The sequence below is a fragment of the Ixodes scapularis genome, unplaced genomic scaffold (genome assembly GCF_016920785.2).
Source record: "Ixodes scapularis isolate PalLabHiFi unplaced genomic scaffold, ASM1692078v2 PGA_scaffold7__128_contigs__length_106722199, whole genome shotgun sequence".
NCBI classification, from domain to species: domain Eukaryota; kingdom Metazoa; phylum Arthropoda; class Arachnida; order Ixodida; family Ixodidae; genus Ixodes; species Ixodes scapularis.
Genome location: NW_024609882.1, coordinates 49,640,032 through 49,664,058, shown reverse-complemented (window position 1 = coordinate 49,664,058; position 24,027 = coordinate 49,640,032). Strand labels below are relative to the sequence as shown.

General features: G+C 46.6%; 1 protein-coding gene across 1 annotated transcript in view; it reads right to left on the bottom strand.

Moving 5' to 3' along the window:
* Positions 1-1,066: 1,066 nt before the first annotated feature.
* The window catches only part of LOC121833122 (juvenile hormone acid O-methyltransferase-like), a 39,748-nt gene continuing 16,787 nt past the window's right edge, over positions 1,067-24,027 (bottom strand). Inside the window, exons 2-3 of the mRNA XM_042286224.1 lie at positions 4,412-4,999; positions 1,067-1,267 (exon numbers count right to left, since the gene is read on the bottom strand). Of these exons, the coding sequence (XP_042142158.1) occupies positions 1,067-1,267; positions 4,412-4,999 (789 nt within the window). The remainder of the gene's footprint in view (positions 1,268-4,411; positions 5,000-24,027) is intronic.

The following is a 24,027-nucleotide window of genomic DNA, read 5'->3' as shown; positions in this document are numbered from 1 at the left end:
TATTTGGTGCTCGGCAGGCGTTTATCGTTTGCAAAGCGGTTGTTCGGTAGATAAATATTATCATTTGCGATACGTTTAAGTTCTGAGTCTTAAACCACCAATTCTTAATCAACAGTAAACAGGAAAAAAAAAAAAAAAAAAAAAAAACGTTTGAAATTTTTTGTACTGCCGAATTAGAGCGCAGCTCTTGAGGAGGAGGAGAGGGTATGCCACTCCTCTTTCTCCGTACCCTCCCCTCCTCCTCTCCTTCTTCCGTCCCTTTTAGCAGGAAAGTTTCGTTAAATTTCAGGCTAAATTAATCGTCAATTTCCCCGCTAAATTTAACGGCAAATTTATTAACATTTTTCCTCTATATTTAGCGGGGATATTTAACTTCTCATTTACACCAAACCCCAGTGATTGTCATTAGGGGAAACACGTGACGTTACGTGTGACATAATTATGGGAAACCTCCCATAAAGCCACGTGTGGTTACGGCAACGGCGACGGCGACGCCGCTCAAGCCGGGTTGCGGATTTCAGGGGTACTCCGTTTCACTTCAACTCCGCTGACAGCGGACACTCGGATCCGACAGACGAAATCAATCAGCGCCAAACTTGCATCGTCGAGGCGTTCGTTGACTAGGTGGTTTTGCTATGATCGGCTAACCGAATCAGGCAACAAAAAATACCCAGGGTTGCGGCTCATTCGATTCGCGCAATTGGTTTCGTTTGTGCTAGCGAACGCGTAGAGGTGACGAGCGACGTGATGACGCACTTTCGGGGACCGCTCGATTGGCTCAGTCGGATTGTAACTTTGGCTGCGCTTAGAAGGTAAAATTGTGCAAGTTGTAACCGATCCTCGCGCACCCTGTGTTGTGCGTTTCTTTATCCCGCCTAACTCGCCCACGTGTGTTTCTTTACCCCTGACCTCAGCCAATGACAGCACGAGGTTTGCTGTCTCGTTACTGCGCAGCACATACGTGTTTTCTATGTTTTCATCTTGATTGGCGTGCCACCCTTTACGTTCCAATGCTCCAGGGAGGCATTTTGAGAACACTTGGTCGCCGTATGAAATTCGGTAGCGTTTAGCAGATGGGTTTTGCAGGTACGAGAATCATCGCCAACTCACCCATCACGAGGTCCGAATCCTCAACGCTCTGAACTGCGGTCATCACCTCGCAAGTGAGTGGCTTCAAGTTGGCGCTCTTTAGGGTATCCAGCATGTAGGACACGAGAGTGGAGCGGTCCTCCATACTCTGACTCTTGGCAATAAAGCGTCTGGATAACTGCAATAAAGTCGTTGTATAGTTGTCAACCAGGGATGGGCAAAATACATGCAAATATGTATCGAAATACAAATACAAAATACTTCGTCAAAATTGTATTTAATTACAAATCTAATTACATTCCCAAAAAAGCATTTAAGTACTAGATACAAATACAACCAAATGTATTTGGTCTCTTCCAAACACTTTCCAAATACATTCCTCAAAATTTGCGTCAGCGACTTCAGGGCACCTACTACGGGTTTATGGGTATCTCATTTTAATTTTGCATCGCACACTCGGTAGCTAGTGTGCGAGGCTCTAGTAACGTAATAGAAATATAATCACAAAAAATGTATTCAGCTTGTACGTAATAGGTAAAATAAGTACAGAGCTTCAAGCAGCTTTTGTTGTCGATTACATTTTGGTATAGACCAACAAAAACCAAGACGATCAAGACGTGCAGCACTAGCTACAGAATCTTTTATTGTTGCAACTCGCACCAGTTGCGAAAATCTGCACGACGCGCGCATTTATAATGTTCCAGCAAAAAAATGTGGATGGAAATCAGGCTGGAAAGCATCACAAGTTGTCACAGGCACTTGTTTAGCCAGTCTGCCTGTGAACGTCGATTTCGTCACTATTCTTGCCCTGGTCAAGCACCGTAATCACGAAGTCACTACACGCGTGTGCTTGATTGAGAGACACTGCATTCGGTGCAGAACGTAGTTTTCTTCCTGCTCTGGACAGTGACAATAAATTTGAGGGATGTATTTTCGCCCACAAAATTGTATTTAACTACAATTGTATTTGAAAAACCCACGTTTTAGTATTTAAATACACAAGTCAAATACATTAGCCAATTTGTAATTAAATACAAATGCAAAATACACAAAGTATTTGAAATACTGCCCATCCATCTTGTCAACGAACAGGTTATCTTTAACGGAAAATGCGCAACGTAGCTGGCTCGTGCAGCTGATGGCTTCGTCCTCCTCTGACGGAGCAGCGTCCTACAAGCGCTGCGTCGGCATTTGGTTGGAAATACGTTTTTCACCGATTAGAGGGGCGGTGACACAGTATTTGTACTTTCGGCAAATATCGCTAAGAACTAATTATTGGCCTTCATAGCCCACGAAACATGAGTTATTTTTATTCCTTCTGCGATGGCAAACGTAGAAAGAGACATCAAAAAATGAAGGCGCAAAGTTCGTATACGCTCAACTCGCAGCCAGAACAAGCGGCTGCAAGTTAATACTTTAGACTCATGTTGTCGTTAAAAAAAAAAGAAACATTTTCAAACTTCGGCCTAAAAAAATGAAAGCCGTTTCAAAATCCCTGTAACGCCGAATTGGAGCGCAGCTCTTGAGAAGGAGTAGGGAAGGGTACTGGGGGGGGGGTCACGTAACCTGCGGGTAGTCACGTGACCCCGGGGGGTCACGTGACCTCGGGGGGGGGGGGGTCACGTGACCTTGGGGATCACGTGATCTCGGGGGGTCACGTGACCTCGGGGGGGGGGGGGGGGGGTCACGTGACCTCGGGCTTCACGTGACCCCCCCCGCCCCCCCCCCCCCCCTTGCACCGACGCCGACGCCGCTCAGGCTGGAAACGGGCCCCTAAGAGTTGCGCTCTAACGCATGCTTTTCGTATAAGGCTCGTCGAACTATGACGCGCTGGAGAAAACCAGCCTTCTCCGTTAAGTCGTTTTGTCCAACTCTTCTGTTCGCGTTCCGCCCATTGAGAAGCATGCAGGAAGCGCCTCAGCACGCACCTCGTATCGCTGAGCCGCAGTATTATTCCACAGAATAAAGGTCGTCTGCTTTCATAATTGTCAGCGTGGCAACGAACGCCGATCTGTCTAACGCCGTCTGCTAGCCAAAGTTTAGTTGTTTTGTAGTGAGCAGCCGCAGACTGTTGCCGTGGAGCAGCGTGAACGCAGGCGGGGGGAGCGGAGTTAACACACTTCCCAGTGATACATGTGCCACCCGATAAGGTCATTCGGCGTTCGTTACCATGGCAACAGCGATGAAAGCAGGCGGCCTTTATGCTGCGGAAAAAAAAATCGCGGCGCAGCGATACGGTTGCGTGCTGAAACGCTTCCCGCATGTTTTTGAATGGGCGGAATGGAAACAAAAAGTTCGTAATAAGGACTTAACGCAGAAGGCTGGTTTTTTCCAGCGTCTCATAATTTGACGAGCCGTACACGGAAAGCATGTTTCTTTGGCCATCCCACGCCGGCTTTTTTCTTTGTTGGTAACATGAATCTAAAGCATCAAATTGCCGTAGCGGCCACATGATTTGTCGTCACACTTCACATACACCATGCAAAAGACAAGGTGTTCGATTGCAGACATAATGACAGAAGTATCTGCTAACGCGCCTCAAGCAGGTTAAAAAAAATGTTTGCTTTAAACATTTGCATGTCTCAAAGATGTGGGCAGAAAGTCGTTTTGTGGCCAATATGACTTCCTTTTGTATGATGCATTCGCAGTCTAACCCCGTGGTGGAACCATTGCCAAAGTCTGCTCTGTGACTGACACACGCCTATAACCACAAACTACCCAGATATGTGAAGTCACGTGCCTACTAGCATAGTCAAGTGACTTCACATGGCGTTGTGACATCATGTTGTATGATGACGTCACTTGAGAGCAAGACGTCGCGTTACACCCTGGTGTCACGTGGCGCTGTGACGTCCATTATCGTCCTGACGTAACTTTGACACGTGACGTAACGTACCATATTGATGCTATGTGACTTTAGGAGGTCACGTGACATCATAACAAATCTTGTTATATGAACTCTTCGTGCAACGTAACACCATGTGATATCTTGACGTCACATGACCGTGATGTAAGGGCGTCACGCCCTAAATCGTCTAGAGCGGGGGAGGGGGGAGGGGGGGAGAGACGATAAGGCTGGTTCAAAACCCCGTTTTCTTACGTTCGGTTAGGTTACCCAAGCTTACGTCTGCTTATGCCAAAAGTCACCAGGGCACCTGTACTTCACGTCAAACGTGGCTTCCAGCTCAAGTAGATAGCATGGTACGCTGCATTCAATACACGAATGGTTCGGTGACTTAAACGTAGCGTAACAAAGCGGTGCTGTGCGAACCAGCGTTACCAGCTATTGCTGGAAAACACTAAACAATAGCTCCAAACCAACCTCGTCGTACGCCCTCCAGCGATCCAGCTGTACGATCCTCTTCCAGATCTTGCAAAGGGTCGTGCGTGCCGCAAACACGAGCACGCAGTCGCCATCGTCCTTCATGAGGCTCACGATATTCCTAAGCGTCGCAGCCTGGTCCTCTACCCAGTGCAGGGCGAAGAGCGAGTAGACCCTATCGAACTTGCCGTACTTGGCCTCTAGCCCCGACACATCGCCTCGGATGTCGTGCTCCTCGTACACGATCTGCGGATGGGCCGAGTGTTTCTTGGCGTACTCTGCAGTCTCATGGACCACTTCCGTGGCGACGATGCGACGACAGGGCTGGCAGCGGGGCAGAAGTTCCTGCCTGGTGAAGTCGCCCGTTCCGCATCCCACATCCAAGAACTGTTGGTTTACGTCGGACGTGGGACTGAAGGTCTGCTGCAAAAAGTCCAGGCACGTGATGTTCGTGTTCCGCTGAAACGCGTTGCTGCGGGCGTAGAGCTCCGGGATGGATGAAGGGATCAGCGTTTCGATTGGAGGACCGTTGGACGGATCGGACATTTCGGTTTTGAAGCAGAAACGTGTCGATGTATGGACTTTGTTCTGTAAAAATATCGATATAAAGTTGAATGAATCAAATTTAAAATAATGACGTATAAATATAGCGGTTTAGGAGCATATGACATATTGATCGTGTTGTCTTTTAAAATTCCCTTGTTATTTACTCTTCCGATAATCGGCCGTTCACTACATCATACCATTGCAAGTCAACACCGAATATATGCGATCCGTAGCTTTGAGTGCAAGCAATGAATATCACGTACGCTTGATCAATTATGAATGCTACATTTCGAATACTTTTATGGCTGAGGAGGAGCATATACATCTCCTTACCAACTTTCACAAGAAGCGTACTTTTTAGAATGCAGTCGTCGATTTCATTTCAAGGGCTCAATTTCATTGTCTTAGAGCAATGATTCCATTACGCCGTAAAAGTATGTCAGACATCTCATATCAACTGCTAATAAAACTTGTTACACTCTTTATTGATCAAGTGAACACCATTAATGCATCTTGTCTATTGTACGGCGTGCTTCACTGGGAAGATCGGAAACACGTACCGCAAGGATTAAACATATCGAAGCTGTATTTCAGCCAGCGGCTTCTACACTGCCATATCTAACTTATTTATTTCTCTTCCTTTCTTTCTCTCTGTCTCTCTCTCTCTATTTATCTTTATGTTTGAGATGGTCAGAAAGCGTTCGACTATTGACTTCAATGGTGATCCTACACTCTAAAACGTCTGGAGCGTCTGCTTTCACGCGAAGCACATCTGAGAGCCAATCCTTGCCACCTACGAAAGGAACTTTGCGAACGACGAAGTTCAAAATATGTTTAATGAGAAACAAATCTGCGCTGTGACACTGCGCTTGACGTTGTAATTGCTTGCGTCGAGCATATTTCAACACTACCAACTTTTTTAAGGTCTCAACGTATTTTGCGCTTCGTCACTCACAGAACTCCATCAGCAGGTTGCAGGGACTGGCTCGCCCAATTGCTTTGTGGTAAAGTGAACGCTCCATATATCTAAAGAGTAGTTGTTCCACATCATTGATCATAAAGTAGTGTGAATAAAAATATTCAGGAAGGTGTTCTGTGGCACATCCAATCACCCAGTTAACACAGAATATAATGATCTTCAAATAATCTTTAGTGTTAGAATATTTAATTTATCAAGCCTAAATTAATGAAGTTGTAGGCGTAGCAAAACGCGGACCAATCTAGCAGAAAAGGCTACATTTCGAAGTCAGTAATTTGCTCTGGATACATACCGATCTTGTGTCTCCTTTCCTTACGTTTTCTGTCCGATGATACAGAAACAGTGAGCTACACGGTGAAGTCCAACCCTTAAACGTTAGGTACGGGATGCAATTTTTTTCAGAAAGCCAATTTGCGTGTAAATTTCAGGACAACAGAAAAGGTCCACTGGTGGGAGAGGACATCAGCACCACAACTTATTGCTTCGGAATGTGAATATGAATGCGTTGTCAGAGTTAACAGGATGCTACAAATCGGTGCCTACCCCGGATTAGCAATTTCCTATACGACCACACATATCAAAAGTTAGGAAAACAAATTCGAACTGAAGCAAATTACTTGCGCATGTTAAACGGTTTTCAGTGTCTGCATCCTCGCGGCGATTACGCATTGTCTACATCCTCGCGGTGATTGCATAATTCACAAAAACGCTAGGCTCCATCAAATTCTTTTTTTTTTTTTTGCTTTTCTAATGATATCGGACAATAAAGAAACCCTCAGTCACTGATATTTACCAAAGTCTTACAGCGTTTATTTCTGTAATTTTATGTCACAATGTCACTCTTGCTCATTTCAAAATTTTAACGGCGAAGCAACACATACTTGCCGCAATAAACAGAAAGACGTAAAGTTTACTCAGAATTAGCATGAAAAGCCCCAGGAAATAAAAATATAGTATTGGAGTAGTAACAACTCTTCAACAATTTAATGTGACAGAGAGCTAGAGTTTTATTCGGGCAGATTGCTTCATCTCTGTACAGCAAAAATCACTTTTTTTATTTTTTTAATTGGGTATTTAGAAAACTTTAACGTATATCTTCATCGCCCCGACGTTTCGAAGCCGGCTTGGCTACTTGCTCACGGCTGACTGTTTGTGGGCCCAAATGTCACTATATATCGTTTTGATATTCTTCTTTCAGTCAGCATCGTTTACTATTGTCTTTGGTATTAAATTGGGACGCATCGCAGAACATGTATATAGCTGCTTAGTAGCGTTCCCGTGGATCGGTTCAGGTTGTTATCCGTATTATGTCTATGCAAATTTTTTAATAAGAGCCGTCTCTTATAGCGACATCTGGGCCAACATACAGTCGCACGCGAAGAAGAGACCGATCTGACTATTAAGCGACTGACACAATAAAGAAATTAGTTACATTTTTCTAAGTACCCCTTTTTTATTACTCCCCTCATCAGGCGGAGTTTCGGCAAAATGTTTCTATAAAAAAAATTTAGGTCAAGAATAACATCCATCTAGGATATTACATCAATCATTTACCATAGTTTGGTCAGAGTTCCGTCGTTAAAAATTGGGTCTTCCAGCTTACGCGTGTGTGTCATCGCATTGAGTATATGACTCTTTATTCTTAAAGGTATAGCTCCATTTCTAATGATATACTGCCGAAGGTGCGGCTGAGATCCGAGGGTGAGTCCTGTGTGCAAAGCATATAGGCAATGGTCCTAATAGCAACCTTTCGCACCTTTTATACAAACCTTTTGTGTTCACGGATGCGTGCCTCATTCCGTACAAAAACTCGAGAAATGACGCAGGCTTATAGATACTATAGTTCGTTTCAGCTTCGGTCCGAGCGCGGCCGATGTTATGAGCCGAAGGGCCAATCAAACAACGCAAAAAGTGCAGCGTCATGTTGTGCTTTCTATGCCTGATAGGTCTAGCCGGTGGAGGAGCACGCACAGAGACACGGCGAATATCGGCCGGTCCTATCAACTGCAGAGAGCACGGCGTGATGTTGTACCAGTTTCGCTGTTTGATTGGCCCTTCGGCTCATAACATCAGCCGTGCTCGGACCGAAGCTGAAACGAAGTATAGTCAAGGGGTTGTGTGCACCCTTATCCAACAGTAATTCAGTCAGGTAAGACGTGCGGCGCAAGCCTAGGCTGCCAAAAGCACGCTCACTGTCACTCATTACTTGCGATTTCTTGTTGGTCAAATTTTTATACACGTTTGGAATTGGCTCCCATGTTGGTACATTCTACAGGGGTACCCACAGGGCGCCACATTTGAGGGCGCCGTTTCGAGTGCATGTTCGGAACCATCTGACATCGATAGGCTGCTAAGACCGGCAATCTCGATGATGTGGAACGCACGTTGCAAAATACATGTGGAAGCTCGCCATCGGCACACGCACGGCGATTGCGCACACAGCAATGGCCACCTGCGAAAACCACCCATACTTCGTTTCTGCTTAGGGTGAGGCGCAGCCGACGCTAGGAGTTAAGGGTAGCAATCAAGCAGCGTCAACAGCGCGATTTACTTGGTCCTTTCCGCGTACGATTGGTTCAGCAATGACAGAACACGCACGGAAACATGTCGAAAACCATGATGGAGCGCTTTTTACGCTGTCCGATTGGTTAGATTATCTTGTAGCGTCGGCTACGTCTGCGCTTAAACTGAGACGAGGTACGTTGGGGTATATCAAGTCCGATTGCAGCAGACACTTCAATCTGATCGAGCCGATGAAGGAGCCCCGAAAATGCATCGTCAAGGCACTCGTTGTCTTTGTGGATTCGCTCTTCTCCGTCTAGACCAATCACCAAAAAAAAAAAAAAAAGCGCCGGATCCCAGAGCATTTACAAAGCGTTATTGGTTCATTTAGTAAAATCCAGCACACAAATGCGATGAGCGCAGACGTTGAACGTTTTTTGGATGCTTGATTATTTTTCTTCCAACGAATCGTAGGCTGGGATTACGTATCGTGCGCGACCAAAAGCATTGCCGTGGTCGCAATGCGTGTTTGGCAAAACGTTCGGTGCAATTTATTTTTCTAGATTTATATATTGTTTTCATCGACCGTAATCAGAGCTTTGTCGGGAAGCCAACTGTGGCAATGTTTGTTGAAAAGTGCGATGACACCGAACTTTTATCGTCATTTTCACACGTTCCATCAAACTTGTAGTTTGCAACTGATGATAAGTAGTGAAACTAATTTTGACGCACCTCGTCGCGGTTAGGAAAGTTTTGGTCGCTACGTCACGAACGAACTCTTAAGAGATCGGCACAGAAGCATCTCGGCGCTAATGGTCACGGCGGAGAGAAGACTACTTCGGTGTAGCGCAGATCGAAGATCGGTACAAAGTACACCGAAGAAGCGATCCTGCATAGCGGACGTAAAGCGACGGACATTCTATCGAGGGAAAATCACGAAACTGCAAGTTGTTCGACGTTGTTTGCCGCGCATGCTTAAAACTAGCTCCCATTCATCATGTTCCAAAAACAACTTGTTTGATTCCCTGGAATGCCCATTGAATGCGCCTACTCGTGCATTACTCTGAAACAAAATATTTGTTCTTGACTGCTAAAAAGGGGAGCTGTTCGAGCTGAGATGGCTCGGTGGCACCCTCGTATGGTTATTGCTCATGACGTAACGACCGGTATTTATCTCGCCGTGACGTCGGCAGTTGGACTCCTGGATAGTCGTCATCAGTTGCGAATTTTATGGTCGATACTATATGTAATACGCACGATAGAAGCTGGGAATCATCGGATCATTAAACCAACGTCTTCAACGTTGACAGTTTAATATTGCTCTTATTTACTAAGATGAAAGCTAAATCAGCCAAAATCATGTGGTCAAAGGCAAATGCGGGCTATAGCGACAATTTTGTCCTGCTTGCGTCCCCAATACATGCGCGCAACGTTTTTTGGAACTGTAGCCAAAGCTATGCCCGCTCGCTTGCACCCCTCGAGGGCTCATCAGACCAATAAATGCGAGGTCATCACATCTTCTAACACGCCGGAAACCTTTCACCCCGAGTATACTTCTGAGCATGCTGCGGAAAATGTTCGAAAATTTGCGTCCTCTGACTACCCATAAACCCTCTAGGCAATGAAATCTCATTTGACAGGTGCCGCAATCTTATGAGGAATGTTTGCAACTACGAGACGGCCGCGGACGCAATCAGTGGATCTGATCTCGACCGCGAATGTCCGCGCGTCTTTCCGAACTTTCGCGCAATCCTGGTGTTCAATGCGTCGGCTCCAAGGCCTTTCCAAAGTTTTCCCTTTCGAAAACCAGCCCCGACGACAAGCAGTAGGCCGGGGAGCCTGATATTCACTACCCTGGGGCAATGCAGTAGCGCAATAGCGCAACTCACAGAACGCGTGCAAAAGGTGCAAGTAAATCAAACGAACCTATATTTTGGTGTAGGGGCGCTAAGAAAGCATCTGAGAGCATTTAGCGGGTAAACATACAAATGTGGTGAGCGAGAAGCAGACCAACTTGCACGCCATATTCTATTTCAACTTACATGAATATACTGCCACTGATTGAGCCTGCGCTCGTGTTCCTATTGGTTGCCGGAGAGGCGTAGCCAAAGTTGGCTCATGGTGCACCCCAGGTGCACGCCCATGGTGGGAGAGAACTCCAGACGTCAGGAGTTTCGTTAAATGGGCACTGACACATCAAAATCATATTTTTTTGGATTATGTGAAATAATTGAAAACGATGCCTGGTCATTAATTTCAAAATTCGAAACATGGGAATTCAGTATTTCTAAAGCAAAAAAAAAAAACAATTTTCGAATACCGAATTTGACTGCACATGGAGCTCTCCACCCGGTACACGACGGGTGACATGCCCCAAATGTCCCCTAGACGCGACGGAAGCGGATGTGCGTCACCTTATATGGGCTTGTCTTGGCCTACAGACTGAGCGCACTCGCCTACTTATAGCTGCAGGTCTCCAACACGGTGCACCCACCAGCTACCATAAGTGGCTGCATGACAACCACTATCACAAGACATTGCTTCAATTCATCCATAACACAGGCCTTGTAGCATACATATAAGACATTTATGCCTAAAGGCAACCGCCTACGTAATAGATAAAAAAAAAAAGAATACCGAATTTGAAGTTCCCGCGCGATGCGCGCCAGTGGAGTGACGTCAAATATTGAGGGGTCCTGCGAGTCGAGTGTTTTTCGCGCCTCCGCTCTGAAACGTGTCTCCGCGACTCAAAGCGAGGAGGTGAGGAGCGGCAAAGAAGGGCGCCGGCGTACCGGGAGACCGGTACGCCGGCGCTCGGTTTCGAGGGGGTATAAAAATCCAGGAGGCGACACCACAACGGACTCCGATTTTTGGCATTTCAAAAAGAAGGGCCGTAGTGCATTCGCAATTGCATTAAAAAAAATCATTTTTTACGATTGCCGTTATTAAAACATTTGGCTGCCTTGGGCAGATTTTCAAAGGGACGGCTGTCTGCGCGTTGTTTGGAGACTACATGAACGACGGTGCAAAAGAAGCGGGATTTGAGGAGACAGCGAGCGGCAGTGCGTTCAGCGCGGGAAGAAGTCGGACGCCCGGACTGAGGCGTCGCTTCGTATCTTTCAACGCGTGTATGCTCGTGAATGACGGTGGTGCCGAGGAGTTTTGCCAACGCCATCCAAGCCACACGGATTCCCTCGCCTCTGCCGACTACGCGAGAGGCCGCTTTGCCCCAATCACTGGCGGGAACCAGGTTTGCTTCTTTCATCCGTGTAGTATTTTCTATTGTTTGTTCTGTTTTGGCGTTTCCAGTATTCTTGTGTAGAGAGATAAGCAGTCTAGTTTTAAAAATATTGTTTGTTTTGCACCGAGAACCCCTGTCTGTGCGTCCGGTGTACTTTGTCAGCGCCGAGGATATGTAGCATCTGAGCTCATGTCAGCAGGCCGCAAATACAAAAATAATAATTGGATGCCGAGTTGGCTTTTCTGAAAGCTTCTCTTGTTTATCCTGTGTATTAATTTAAACGGGTTAAACTGGTTGGGAAGTCCATCTGCATGACCAGTTTAACAAGCATGACCACCATGCAAACTGAGCATGCTGGGTCAATAACCCAGCTTGAAGCTGAGACCAGATCAACCATCATGACCAGCATCCCAAACTGGGCATGCTGGGGCAATAACCAAGCTTGAGGCTGGGACCAGATCAACCAGCATGACCAGTAAAACCAGATCAAGCAGCATGACCAGTATGTCCAGATCAACCACATTACCAGCATTCCAAACTGAGCATGCTTGGCCAATAACCCAGTTTGATGCTGGGACCAGCTTTAGCTGGATTTTTCAATATGAGTGTTATAAAAACGAAGCCTGCAAAGCTTCGAAATTTCATGATTCTTGACGTCAGAAACCAAAAGAAGCGAGGCGGTGAGGAGCGGGAGAGAACAACTCCAAAAATAAAAAGGCGCGCGCGCGCGTGAAAAGTTCTTTTTTTTTTTTTTTTTTTTTTGCGATGCGGTAATTTTTTTTTTTTTTTTTGCGTGTTCATGCCTACAGTTTAAATTGTTTTAGACAATAAAAAATACGACCTCTGGGGTGTCAGTGCCTTTTTAATATTTGCGGTGCAGGCTACTTATGATTCTCAAATGACACGTTTGATGGTGGCTAAAAAGTGCGGTGGAGCCTACCGTATTTATTGAATAGGTCAGAGCGGCAGGGAGGAGCATCACTTTCCCGCCTCTAGGGTAAGCTTTTTACCTTCGACAGGGCTTCAGCGTCCCGTGGACCTCGGGCGCGGGCGCGCAAACAATGCATGGTGGAAGGCACAGGGTGCGTACGTGCTAGAGAGGCCGTGCATTCAAACGATACGCTCTGTCGTTTCCACTCTCTCAGCGGTCATCATGCTTTGGTTAACAATATTGTACAACTTGAAGATTAAATAAACTTTTATCTGCGTTGGTCACCGGTTGGTTAGATTTACTTTTAGCCAATCAAGCAAGGAGTAGCGGAGTAATGTTTTGGTTGCGACAACGGTAGGATTGTCTCGAAGCACTCTGAGCGAGAGGTCGCGCTGTACAACCATCTTTTAAAAAGTTTTTGTTTCTTCTCTGCACTTAGAATTCTGAATTCTAAATCCTGCACAACCCGGGGATACTGGGTTCAATATTTTCCCCGGCTCGCTTTGATGTAATCGTACGAACGTGTGGTCATGTATCACCAACTTGCCGAACCGAACTGGAGCTGAACCAAAAGCCCGAACTGAACCGTTATGGGACTGAACCCGACATAAACTTCCACTGGAGCAAAAATGAAAGACGTTTCTTGGTGTTCTTGGTGCGATGGACAGTGAGACGACCATGCGGGACGGTAATGCCTTCGCATTCCTACACCGTAAGCAGTCTTAAGTATCTTCCTGTAATTTTTGTCTTAACCGATTTATCACCTGGGATGCCGGCGAATGTCCATCTGTCGTTTTTCAGTTAATGGCGAGTTTATACTCCAAGATTGAAGGGCGGATTCGAGCAGTAGGAAAGTAAATCTTGGCCCCGAACGGCAAAATTCACTCATCACTGACGGGAAATATGAATCGGCCCGGGACCCACATCCTGATTTTCTGCCAGCGACGAGTCCATTTCGCCAACCGGCTACAAAATTCACTTTTATGGCGCATTCACACTGGAAGCGGATCCGCGTTCGCGAAGCGGTCGCGGATGCGGTTCGCGAGCGACCCCGTTCAGACACACCAAGAGGCGGTTGGCGGTTTCTCGGCGATCACGCGTGATTTTTTGAGACTTGCGTTTGGCAACCCTGTTTTACAATCCAAAATCCACTTTAATTCAAGATCCAAAGCCAAAGTTTTGCTATTTTGCAAGGAGGTTAGAAGTACTAGGAGGGGGCACGTTGCAATATTGGTGAAGCCTAGTCATAAAAAGTTTAAACGATTTTGTGCCCAGCGTGACCGCAGATCTGTCTGGCGATTGGTGCGCGTGACAAGTCACGTGTGAGATGGATGGTTGATTGTAGAAGGACTCCTTTCAGGCTTGCGCGCGCTCCTTCTGGTAGGTTTTATCAGATCAAAGGCTAGACTGTGGTGTATTCTAGTACCCCATAGCAAGACGAAGGCTAGCTACGGTCACGTGATCTGGTCACGTTGGCATGGTAAGTTAGGAGAGTAAGGAGGAAAATGAGAAAGAGGCGAGGCGTCAAGGGAGCATGGCTTGTGGAGGCTACGCGGCCGACGTCATGCCCTCTCCTACCCTTCTATTCTCCATGCTATTTTGGCACTCGGAATATTTTTCTCCGGGATGTTCGCACGCATCACAAGTTCAGGCAGCGAAAAAATAAGCATGGACCCGCCAAACCCACCTGTGATTCCCTCGAGTTCGCCCACAAGCAAAGCCCAGCTAGGCGCGCCTTGCTGACTCAGAACCGGATGCCCCCGACCTTTTCTTCGAAGTGGACCCTTCCCGCATGAATAGCTGACCTTGTTTTCGGGATAGAGGGCCAGTTTTCCCCCTCGTTGTTGTTCACTCTTATCATTTTCGAAGTTGTGAGCGGTGGGGTGGACCGTGGTGCGGGGAAATGTGTTCGGTGCTAGCCGGTCGTGGCTTCGTTGGTGGCGGACTCTCCTCTCGTCACTCGCTCGTCGATCAAGTCTACTGTTTGTTTGACATTAAGCTCAAATAAACGCCGTATGGATTACCTAAGCACTGTCTGGTACGTACACTTTATTTCTTGAGTAGGTTCCATTTATTTATTTTATTAGTAGTAAACGTTACAGGTCGAGCTAGCGCAGGTACCCTGCCCCCTCCGCAATAGTGCGTTAGCTACGCAGTCAAGCTCACGACGTCTCTATCGGCCTTCGTGGTGATCATGCACGGAGTCGAAAGATTTGAATAGTTCACGCGACTATCTTAGTGGGTAGAAAAGCTGACATTTCGGTCGATCAGGGGCGGGTTCCGATGTTCTACAGGCAGAGATTAACAAGACAGCGAGCTTGGGCCTGTGGCACCCGGAATAATAAACTAACTCTTACCCGAACCAAATCACCGGTGCGAAGCTCGTTAAAATTACGAGTCAATTCTTTTCGCGGTGGATTCAAGTGACGGACGTGAGCATCAAGTTTCTCCGTTGATATGTCGAAAGCTAAGACTACAGCGCTAGGACTACAGCGCCACAGCGCCTTGGATGCCTCACCGCCTCACCAGCGACAGGTGCCATCTTGTTTTGAAAGTCACTGACGTCACGTCAGCGTCGCGTTGTGATTGGTTGCCACTTTGCGGTTCGTGAACGCGGTTGGGAGAAATCGGTCCCGAAGCGGTTGGCAAAAACGCGCTCCAACCGCTCGATCCTAGCCGCTTTGCGGTTGAGAACGCGCGGATCCGCTTCGCGAACGCGGATCCGCTTCCAGTGTGAACGCGCCATTAGGCTGCGCGGATCTGCCCGCAAAACCGCAAGTGCAAAAGAGCGATACAACCCGAAAGTCTACGGCATACCCATAACATTTGTCGTAAACATGCGGCGCGCAGGAAGACGCGCGGTAAGTTCAGGGCATACAAGTTTGGCAGCTTGAGTACTTGGTTATCGTTCCCATACTGATTACCTTAAGACTGAGTGGAATTGAACACAAGAAGAGAAATAGGCGAATACACAGACTAAAATATGTGGTCATGGAGTTCTGTGTGCCATTGATAGGATTGGCCGGCGGATGAACACGCACAAGAAAACATTGAAGGACATTCCTGTCTCGGCACTGCCTGATTTACACCATTGGTTTGCACAGTCGGCTGCGCTTTAATTAAAAAAACAAAAACAACAACAAAGGATTGCTCACAAAATTTACGTTAACTTACGTGGCACTGCAATTTTTTATCATTGAAGGTGTTATTTCTTTGAAATTGATTAACGTTTATGACGAAGCCGGACGTTTGTGTACAAATGAGACGTGATATTTTTCCGTATATTCACCAGATGTATGGAATTTAATTTCTACATATTTGCTTTATACGGCATACTCCAACCATGAATTTGTGGTCCATCGTCCAAATGTGGCGGTGCAACTAGTGGTGCGGAGTCAGGAAAATAAGTTACCTACTCTGTTAAGTGAAGAGGCTAGTGTTCTAGAGTTCGCTATAACTAGACAAAAGCGCCGAAAGCTACAAGGAGAAGACATCTGTGCCTTTTATACGGCCCTTGTGACTTTTATAATTACCGACAAGATGAGAACGACGGGGAGCGGAATAGCAGATTTAGTTCTCCCGCTTCCAGCACCAGGTACTTACATTCGACAACGTATCTGCGTCTCGCCAATCTCGAGCGCGCGTGCGCAGCCAAAGCACGGCAGAAAGCACGGAGCGCGTGCTGGAGACGGGGTGTTCATAAGACACGCCCTGCCCTTCTCACTCTGACGACAGAATAGACAACACGACGCTATCAAATCGGCTCGTGATGACTCGGAGCTACCCGCGCCCACTGCTGACGCAGACGTGACTTCCGGGAGGGAGTTCCGTCGTTCTGCATCGTGCTGGGGCATAGCCTCCTCTATACTCACAAAGCCTGGCAGTTCGACGACGGAGCCATAGAGTGCCCGGTCGCCGATTTGGAGCGCGGGAGGATGTGGTAGCACAGAGCATCAAAGACACATTTCTCGGGGAACCTGGATGTCATTGCACAAGTTTTGCAGCGGCGAGGACCCGAAACACACTTGTTCGCTCGGTAGAAGTGTGTTTCGGCGTCTCGCCACTGCGGGGTCACGCAGGGCCGTAACCAGGGGGGGGGGGGGGGGGGGGGTTAGGGGGTTCTGACCCCCCCCGAAATTTTTTTCTGGGTACGGCCCTGGTCGGTGCACTGTCAGCCAGCCGATTTTAATCTCCACCTCTGCGCACGCGCAGTGGCGCCGGTCGGCTACCGGCTACCAAACCGGGACCGGTTCTCCGGTTTGCTGTAACTCTCCATTATATGCCACCGATGCACTTGATTCATAGGCGAAAATAAGACAATAGACACTTTCAAAATGGCCGCCGTTGTCCCCAAACCCCCCCCCCCCCCCCCCCCCCCGAAATTTTTTTCTGGGTACGGCCCTGGCGGGGTGCCAGTCACATGGCTCTCGTCTCATCCGTTGTCCGCCGCTCTACCTCTTTCCATTTCGCGGCCGCTTCTCGCGGCAATCAGCCAGGCTTTGTCAGTATATAGGTGGCTATGGTTGGGCTAGACATCTGAGTTTTCTCAGAACTTAAATTTGACAGGTAATGGTACAGAGCAGAGTCAACGTTCTGAACTCTAATAGCCGCGTCCGACTAGAACGACACACAGCAACAAACGACACCGACACACGACATCGAGCGACAGACGACACCGAGAGACAGCCTGTTTGTCGGAGTCCGCCGTCCCACCTGGCGGACACGACGCAGGACACATGGACAAGGAAACTTGTTTCCTAGTGGGACTGAAGTTGTCAACAAAGTACTTAAAAGTACGCAAACAAACAGAGTCTGGCGACGCGGTTTTCGTGTTTTGCTCTATGGGCGTAAAACCCACAGACAAAGACGGTGACAACGTAGGCGATTGCTTTATTTCTTGATTAAAACTTCATCTTGTCTTCTTTTGCCGTTAGCGGCTTTCCGCAAACAGTCCTGACAATCGACACCGACATTTTTCCGGAGTGAATTCCCGAGTCATTGCTTTTTTGGTTAGTTCGAGGCATTCTTGGTGAGCGCGGCAAAATTTCACGCCGATTTTGAGGATGTTTATAACATCACATCCGAATTGATCAAGGGTAGGCGTTTCTTGGGGGTCAATATCGCATCCCGATTATCACAGAACCTGATGACAAGTCTTTCGTCTGCCGGAATGGCTTGCCGCTAAACGTCGTGTCCTACTTCGTGATGAGCGGTCTTACATTGGTCAGTCCTCGAACATGTGTGTATCCATCCTGATGCAGTGGCGTAGACCTCGGCGTCTAGAAGCACCAACTCGCGCACTAAGTTTTTGCGAGCAAAACCAGTCACAGCCAATCTCCTTTCGTAACACGACCCCCCGCAAGTAGCAGCTCTCGGGACCGCTACGAGCAGTCGAGGGACCGTAACAGCGGGACCAATCAGTGGCCGCCAAGGACTTCTCTGGGGGTCGAGCGGCGGAGCGAGCAACGGGAGGAACGGGGGGAAGGGTACACTGGTGGGAAGAGGCGCAACGGAGGTTGAAATCGAGCGAGTAGGATACTGAAAATAATCCCTGGAGAAGGGGAACAAGAGGGACAAAGGAAGAACACAAATCTCCAAACACAGCTAAGTGACTGGTGCGCGACCGAAAAAATCCGCCTGGTCCGGGCCTCGAACCCGGGACCTCTCCATTACATGTGGAGCGCTCTACCAACTGAGCTAACCAGGGATTAGACGTCAGTAGAGAAAACGGGTTTTATTAGCCGCCACCAGTCTAACACAGTCAAGGATGAAGCTTGCAATTTAAGGTTATGATTATAATGCAATTAAATGCAAAGGTGCAAGCGAGCTGGACAGTAATGATGAAATAATCCCTAGAGAAGTATAAGTTTGTCTCGCAGAGATGTTCCTTGGTGCGACTGCTTGCTGCGCTTCAAATACAACGACCGACAAGAACTCGTCCGTCGTCGATCGTTTTTCGGAGTTTGTCCCGAGTGTTGGTCGTCGCAGCGAGACAGCATCAGCGACACGGGACTTTGTGGTGTCGCCGGACAAAAATCGGTGTTTGTCGCTCTAGTGGGACGAGGCTATAATGAGAGGTGTACGTGGCATGTTTTTGAAGATGGGAAACGAGCCTCCAAATGGAACGTGCCAGATAACGCTTATATCTTAAAATATTATTCACTCAAATATATATCTCAAATTTAGGTATTGTCCCCTCACACACGGAACCCGACGTCGACCGCGGATGATAAAGTCATGCCGAAGGAATTAATTTATTATTTCAGGCGACATTTTTAGGACCTATTCTCAGTCACTACTGAAACACGCTCTATCTTATATTGCTCATAAATTTAACTAAGAAACAAAATTGATACAATCTTGAACTTTGTCCTTTACCTCAATCCTGTTCGCACTTTACGCGCTATAAATACACTAATATTTTACACGCTAGGCAATATTATATTATTATCCAGTAAGTAAAAATTGTCGACGAATCACCCGTTCGTTTGATGTTATCTAACATGTCATTAACCGATGGCCTTCTCAGCATTTAAAAATATTACAAGAATGTTGGTTTTTTAAAAAAATATTTCACACAAAAATTATTGATGTTCAAGGGATTTACCTTTAACTAAAAGTAAGGGTACAGCGATTATTTACTCAGCATAATTGCTGACCAACTAACGGTGTGGTTCTCGTAGTACGGGTGCTGAAGGCTATGAATCCTACTCTCTCTCTCGCTCACGCGTTTTTGCCGTAAAAGATGTCACGCTTTAATGAGAAATGTGGGTTGATATACTGAAAAAGAGTCGTAATCGCGGGAAAAAAGACGGGTTCTTTTTGCTTATTTTTTTCTATCCGTAGTTCGACAAAATAATGTGCAGCTTTCGGTTACCGCCCTCGACATCCGCCACGTGTTTTCATACGGTACCCCTATAAATCATATGTCGTCGTATCAGGTATTTACACAAAGGGGTAAGTTGAACAGCTGTTAGTTTAAACACGTGCCGTACCTAGCCGGGTGAACATCCTTTGTTTGAAATACCTCTTGCTTGTTAAGTTTGCACGTAGCGTGCCCGCTTCCATGACACAGCCGTTAGCTCCAGTATCATGTAGTCTGAGTTGTAGAATCAAAGGCTTTTGTTAGGAAAACTCGCAGTACATTTATTTATATAGTTATTTGAGTTTAATTTCGCGATTTTCCTCTAATACAAAGCCCTTTAGGCTAATACTCCCGAACTTCAGTAATAAAATGTGGAACATAAATTATTTGGAAATACAATAAGATTAAGCTTATGTAAAGTATTGGTTCGTTGTCTTCGGTCGAGAGAAAGGGGAGTAGAGAGTGAGATTATTATTAAATGAAGAAATGCTGATAAAAAAAATAAGATAATACATATTTTGGGAACAATGTATTATACAAAAATGCACAAACTCAAACAACTGAAACACTGATACAACACGAGTAAGAAAAAATTAGAAGGACTCGCACGGGAGGCGTGCTTAGGGAGGGTAGATATGTTTTGCTGGGTTTACATATTAAACATTTGAAAAAAAAATTCGGTAAAATCCTCAATACTCTAAAGCAGTGCGTGTTCCATATTTATTTAATCATCTAATTAATAGAGCGCATATGTAGTAGGAAAATTTGCGACAATTGTAGTAAGCACTACGATAAATTGTGTCGCCGGGAAAGAAAATGTGGCTTCTAACATGTGGTCCTTATGAAACAAAAGTACATTCATGTCTATCTAATATCAAGGTGGGTAATTAGACATGAATGTGCTTTTGTTTTATAAGGGTCACATATTAGAAGCCACACTTTCTTTTCCCCGCGACACAATTTATCCTTGCGCTTACTGCAATTGTCGTATATTTTCCTAATATATGCGCTCTATTAATTAGATGATTAATTAAATATGGAACATTAAATACAATATTAAATAAGGACCGGTAGCCGAGTAGGCTAGCGCACACCAGCTCGGAGCACGTGGAGCGAAAGCTCGCGCTGCAGAATTATGACCATCATACTGGCGTGCGGTCGTGTATCACTACTGCGCGCTACATGTTAAAGACCCCAGGCTTGCGGTTGTACCGCACTGGCTAAATTGCTCATCTGCAGCTGAGACGCCAGACGCCCAGCGAGGCAGACTAACTTTCGGCTTTATAAACATACACGCAACAATTTGCTTGTTTGTAATAAAGTATAATATATTATAAATAATGCCTTTAATCATGATTTATGCTGTCATTTAAATAAAGCTAATATACTGTGATGTTCAAATGTATAAAAGCGCTGGTAAGACGAAGTAAGACAAACACAAGGCGCAATCACAACTGTTGTTTCTTCGGAAAGAGCAGGCACATGTATAGGCCCAATGGGCCAGTCTAGTCATAATCTCGTCGGCGCAAATCATTTTCGATAGACTCAAACGTTTTGTTTTAAAGGGCGAATGACGCCGTCACTTACACAATATTTACCTTTATCCCAAATTTCGAATGCCTCGGGTATCTCTCTGCTTGTTTTGTCTTTATATTTGTCTTAGAAGACGTAGCCCAGCATTTTGCCTCCCCGTTGTTTTCTCCCCGGTTCATTCTGGTCCACGATGCCTCCCGCCGTCGTGAGCACAATGTAGCCAAACTTTCGAAAGGGCAGCAAGTTGCGCTTCCAAGTCTTCGTGTCCTTGAGCGGCACGTCAAAGCGGGGGCTGATGACGCCGCACTCGTTCAGCCGCCCATTGAGACACATGACAATTTTGCCCGACCGGTGGTGGTCCACAATCTCAAACTCTTTAATCTAGCCGCGCTCCATCACGAAGGTGGGGAATTCGATTGTTACTTCTGAGCAGGGTCGCAGCTCCACCTGTCACTTGCCCCGCTTCACGGCAACACCGGTAAACAGGAGCACCTACGGTGGTGAACGGCAGGACGGTCAGACGGGTTAGCACGTGTGGCTGCCGCGGGCTCGCGCGCACGGTCATTGTTACATCTGCCCGTCTCGCCAATATAACCCCCCCCCCCCCCCCCCGACAAACACACACACACACGAAAACGAAAATGGAATCTGACACGCAAAGCTTCAGGTACACTCAGCAAATGTAGTCTTGTGTTTTGTGCTGGAAGGCTGAGGTGGCTCGTGTCTGTTGATTCTAGGGCGGAGCTGAGCCACCTTATTGGAAGCCGAGAGCACAACGTAAACACTCCAGCGCTGGCCAACTTTCTTTAAATTTTATGACCCGGAGTTAAAGTATGGAATCACTGCCGGTCTCCCATTGGGCCTCTCACTTGCGAGTTTGCTTTTGCCTCTAACTTTTCTAACAGGCTTTTGGTGAGCTAGAATTAGACACATCCCTGAGTATCTTGCTTCTTTTAGTCCTTATATCTGTAGCGCAAAGCTATCTTTTTCAGAATGACGGAAAGGTTTCTTTAGGGAGGCCACCAAACACGCATTGGCATTGCCCATTTTAATCAGCTTTCAATGAGACGATCGAAAAGGCAGATGTTTTTTTTTACATCTCGGCTCATATACCCAACAGATGTGGACAGTCAATAATCAAAGTTTAATAGCAAAAAAGTGTACCTCCCTTCGGTAGGTGTCACAGAAGTCAACATCAAATCTCTCGCGCATGTACCGAAGACACGGAGCATTTCAGATACAACGTCTCCTAAAGGTTCTTGAGCTATTTTACTCAAAACAAAACAAAATAATCAACGAATTTAAATTTTTTGCACTCGCCTTCCAGTTTTCCCAAAATGGCGTTGTGGCAGTTACTTAAAAAAAAAATATTCGCGAAGAACTGACGTCCCCCAGGATCCAACACAAATACCCTGTTTCCGTGCAAACATGACCCCCTCAAACGAAAGTAAATTGTGCGTAAGATAAAATGAAAGACGTTTACAACACCCTGCAACCTCTAATTGGAGCGCAGCTCTTGAGGAAGAGGGAAGGGTACTGAGGGGAGGGTATACCCCTCCTCTCTCATCCTCACCTCCTCACCTCCCTGGTACTCCTCCTTCCTTTCTCCCCTCTTCCACCTCCTCGTCGTCATCCCCTCTTCCTCCCCACCTCCTCCCCTTCACCTCCTCCTCCCCTCCTCTTTTCTCCTCCCCCTCCTCCCCTCCCTCTCCTCTTCCTCCTCCCCATCGTCCTCCCCTCCCCCTCGTCCTCGCTGCCCCTCCTACCCGCGCGGTGCACTATGGGACATTTCCCATAATGCACCGCGCGCTTACGCCGACGCCGCTCAAGCCGGAAACGGACGCCAAAGAGCTGCGCCCTAAAAAGATAAAAGTTCCAAATAGCCTTCCGCACTAACGCCACATGGGGCTCGAAATGAAACTTGATAATTTTTATCGATACACTTCCTAGCCGCACTAAAAAACGTTTCATGCGGTATAGAATAAAACAGATCTTCTACGTCTAGATTGCACGCCTTTTTGGTATCCCGTTAAGTTCATTCCAGTTCACCGCAAAGATACTTGGCGCGTGACCTACCCGTAGTTAAGGTCCCGAACTCACTTGTTCCAAGTTCTTGAGAATTGCTTGTTGCGACTTCTTACTGAACATGCCCCGCGTAACCACCACAACACCATCTTCCTTATCGAAGGTGTGTAGCTTCAAGTCATTGTCCCTGAAGTAGTCGACGTTGCGGGCGGTCTTGATGCCCTTCTTGTACGGGCACGGCATACGCAGGATCACATCGACGCCGTCAGCAACACACCTTTCTTTTCTTTCCGGGGTCACTTCTCCGGCCAATCCCATTACGAAAGACCACTTGGTTACAGGCCGCAGTTCATAGCAGAGCTTCGGCCCCTTGCCTAAGGGTGCCTCAATGTCCGGTGGACGCAGTGTACTGCAGTGTTGCGGAATGGGCACCCCCATACCATTCCAATTCCATTCTGGGGAATTAGAGTTTTGGATAATTCAATTCCTTTCAGCTCCTTGGAGTGGGGACACTGGGCCCATTCCCACTCCTGGAATGGCTGAAACGTTCCATTCCATTCCGCTAATTTCTGAACGTAAAAAAATGGCACTTCACAGCTCCATTCTGTTGCCGGCATAAGAAGCATAAAGCTGACGTTATCAAACGCATAGACAATTGAAAAAAAAGCTAAATACCTAGAAAAATCACTGATTTTACTAAGCGGAACGCTGGTGGCACAAAGTGTTTGTATACATTGTACTGCAAACATAGAGAAAGCCCTTTGACATGTCGATGCTTGTTTAAGACATCGGGTTTTCGACCACGTGGCTCGCAACAAACAGCAAAACTTAAATCCACTATTTTTTTTTTTTTTAGAACTTTTTTTTTGCATTTGACTTTTAGGATATGCGCGGCCAGGGCGTGTTTCTTTCATATGATCATAAAAATATCCAGTTCATGCGTGGCGCAGAAATATGTTATATTACTGTATTCTTTAAATACCTGCCCAGCAAT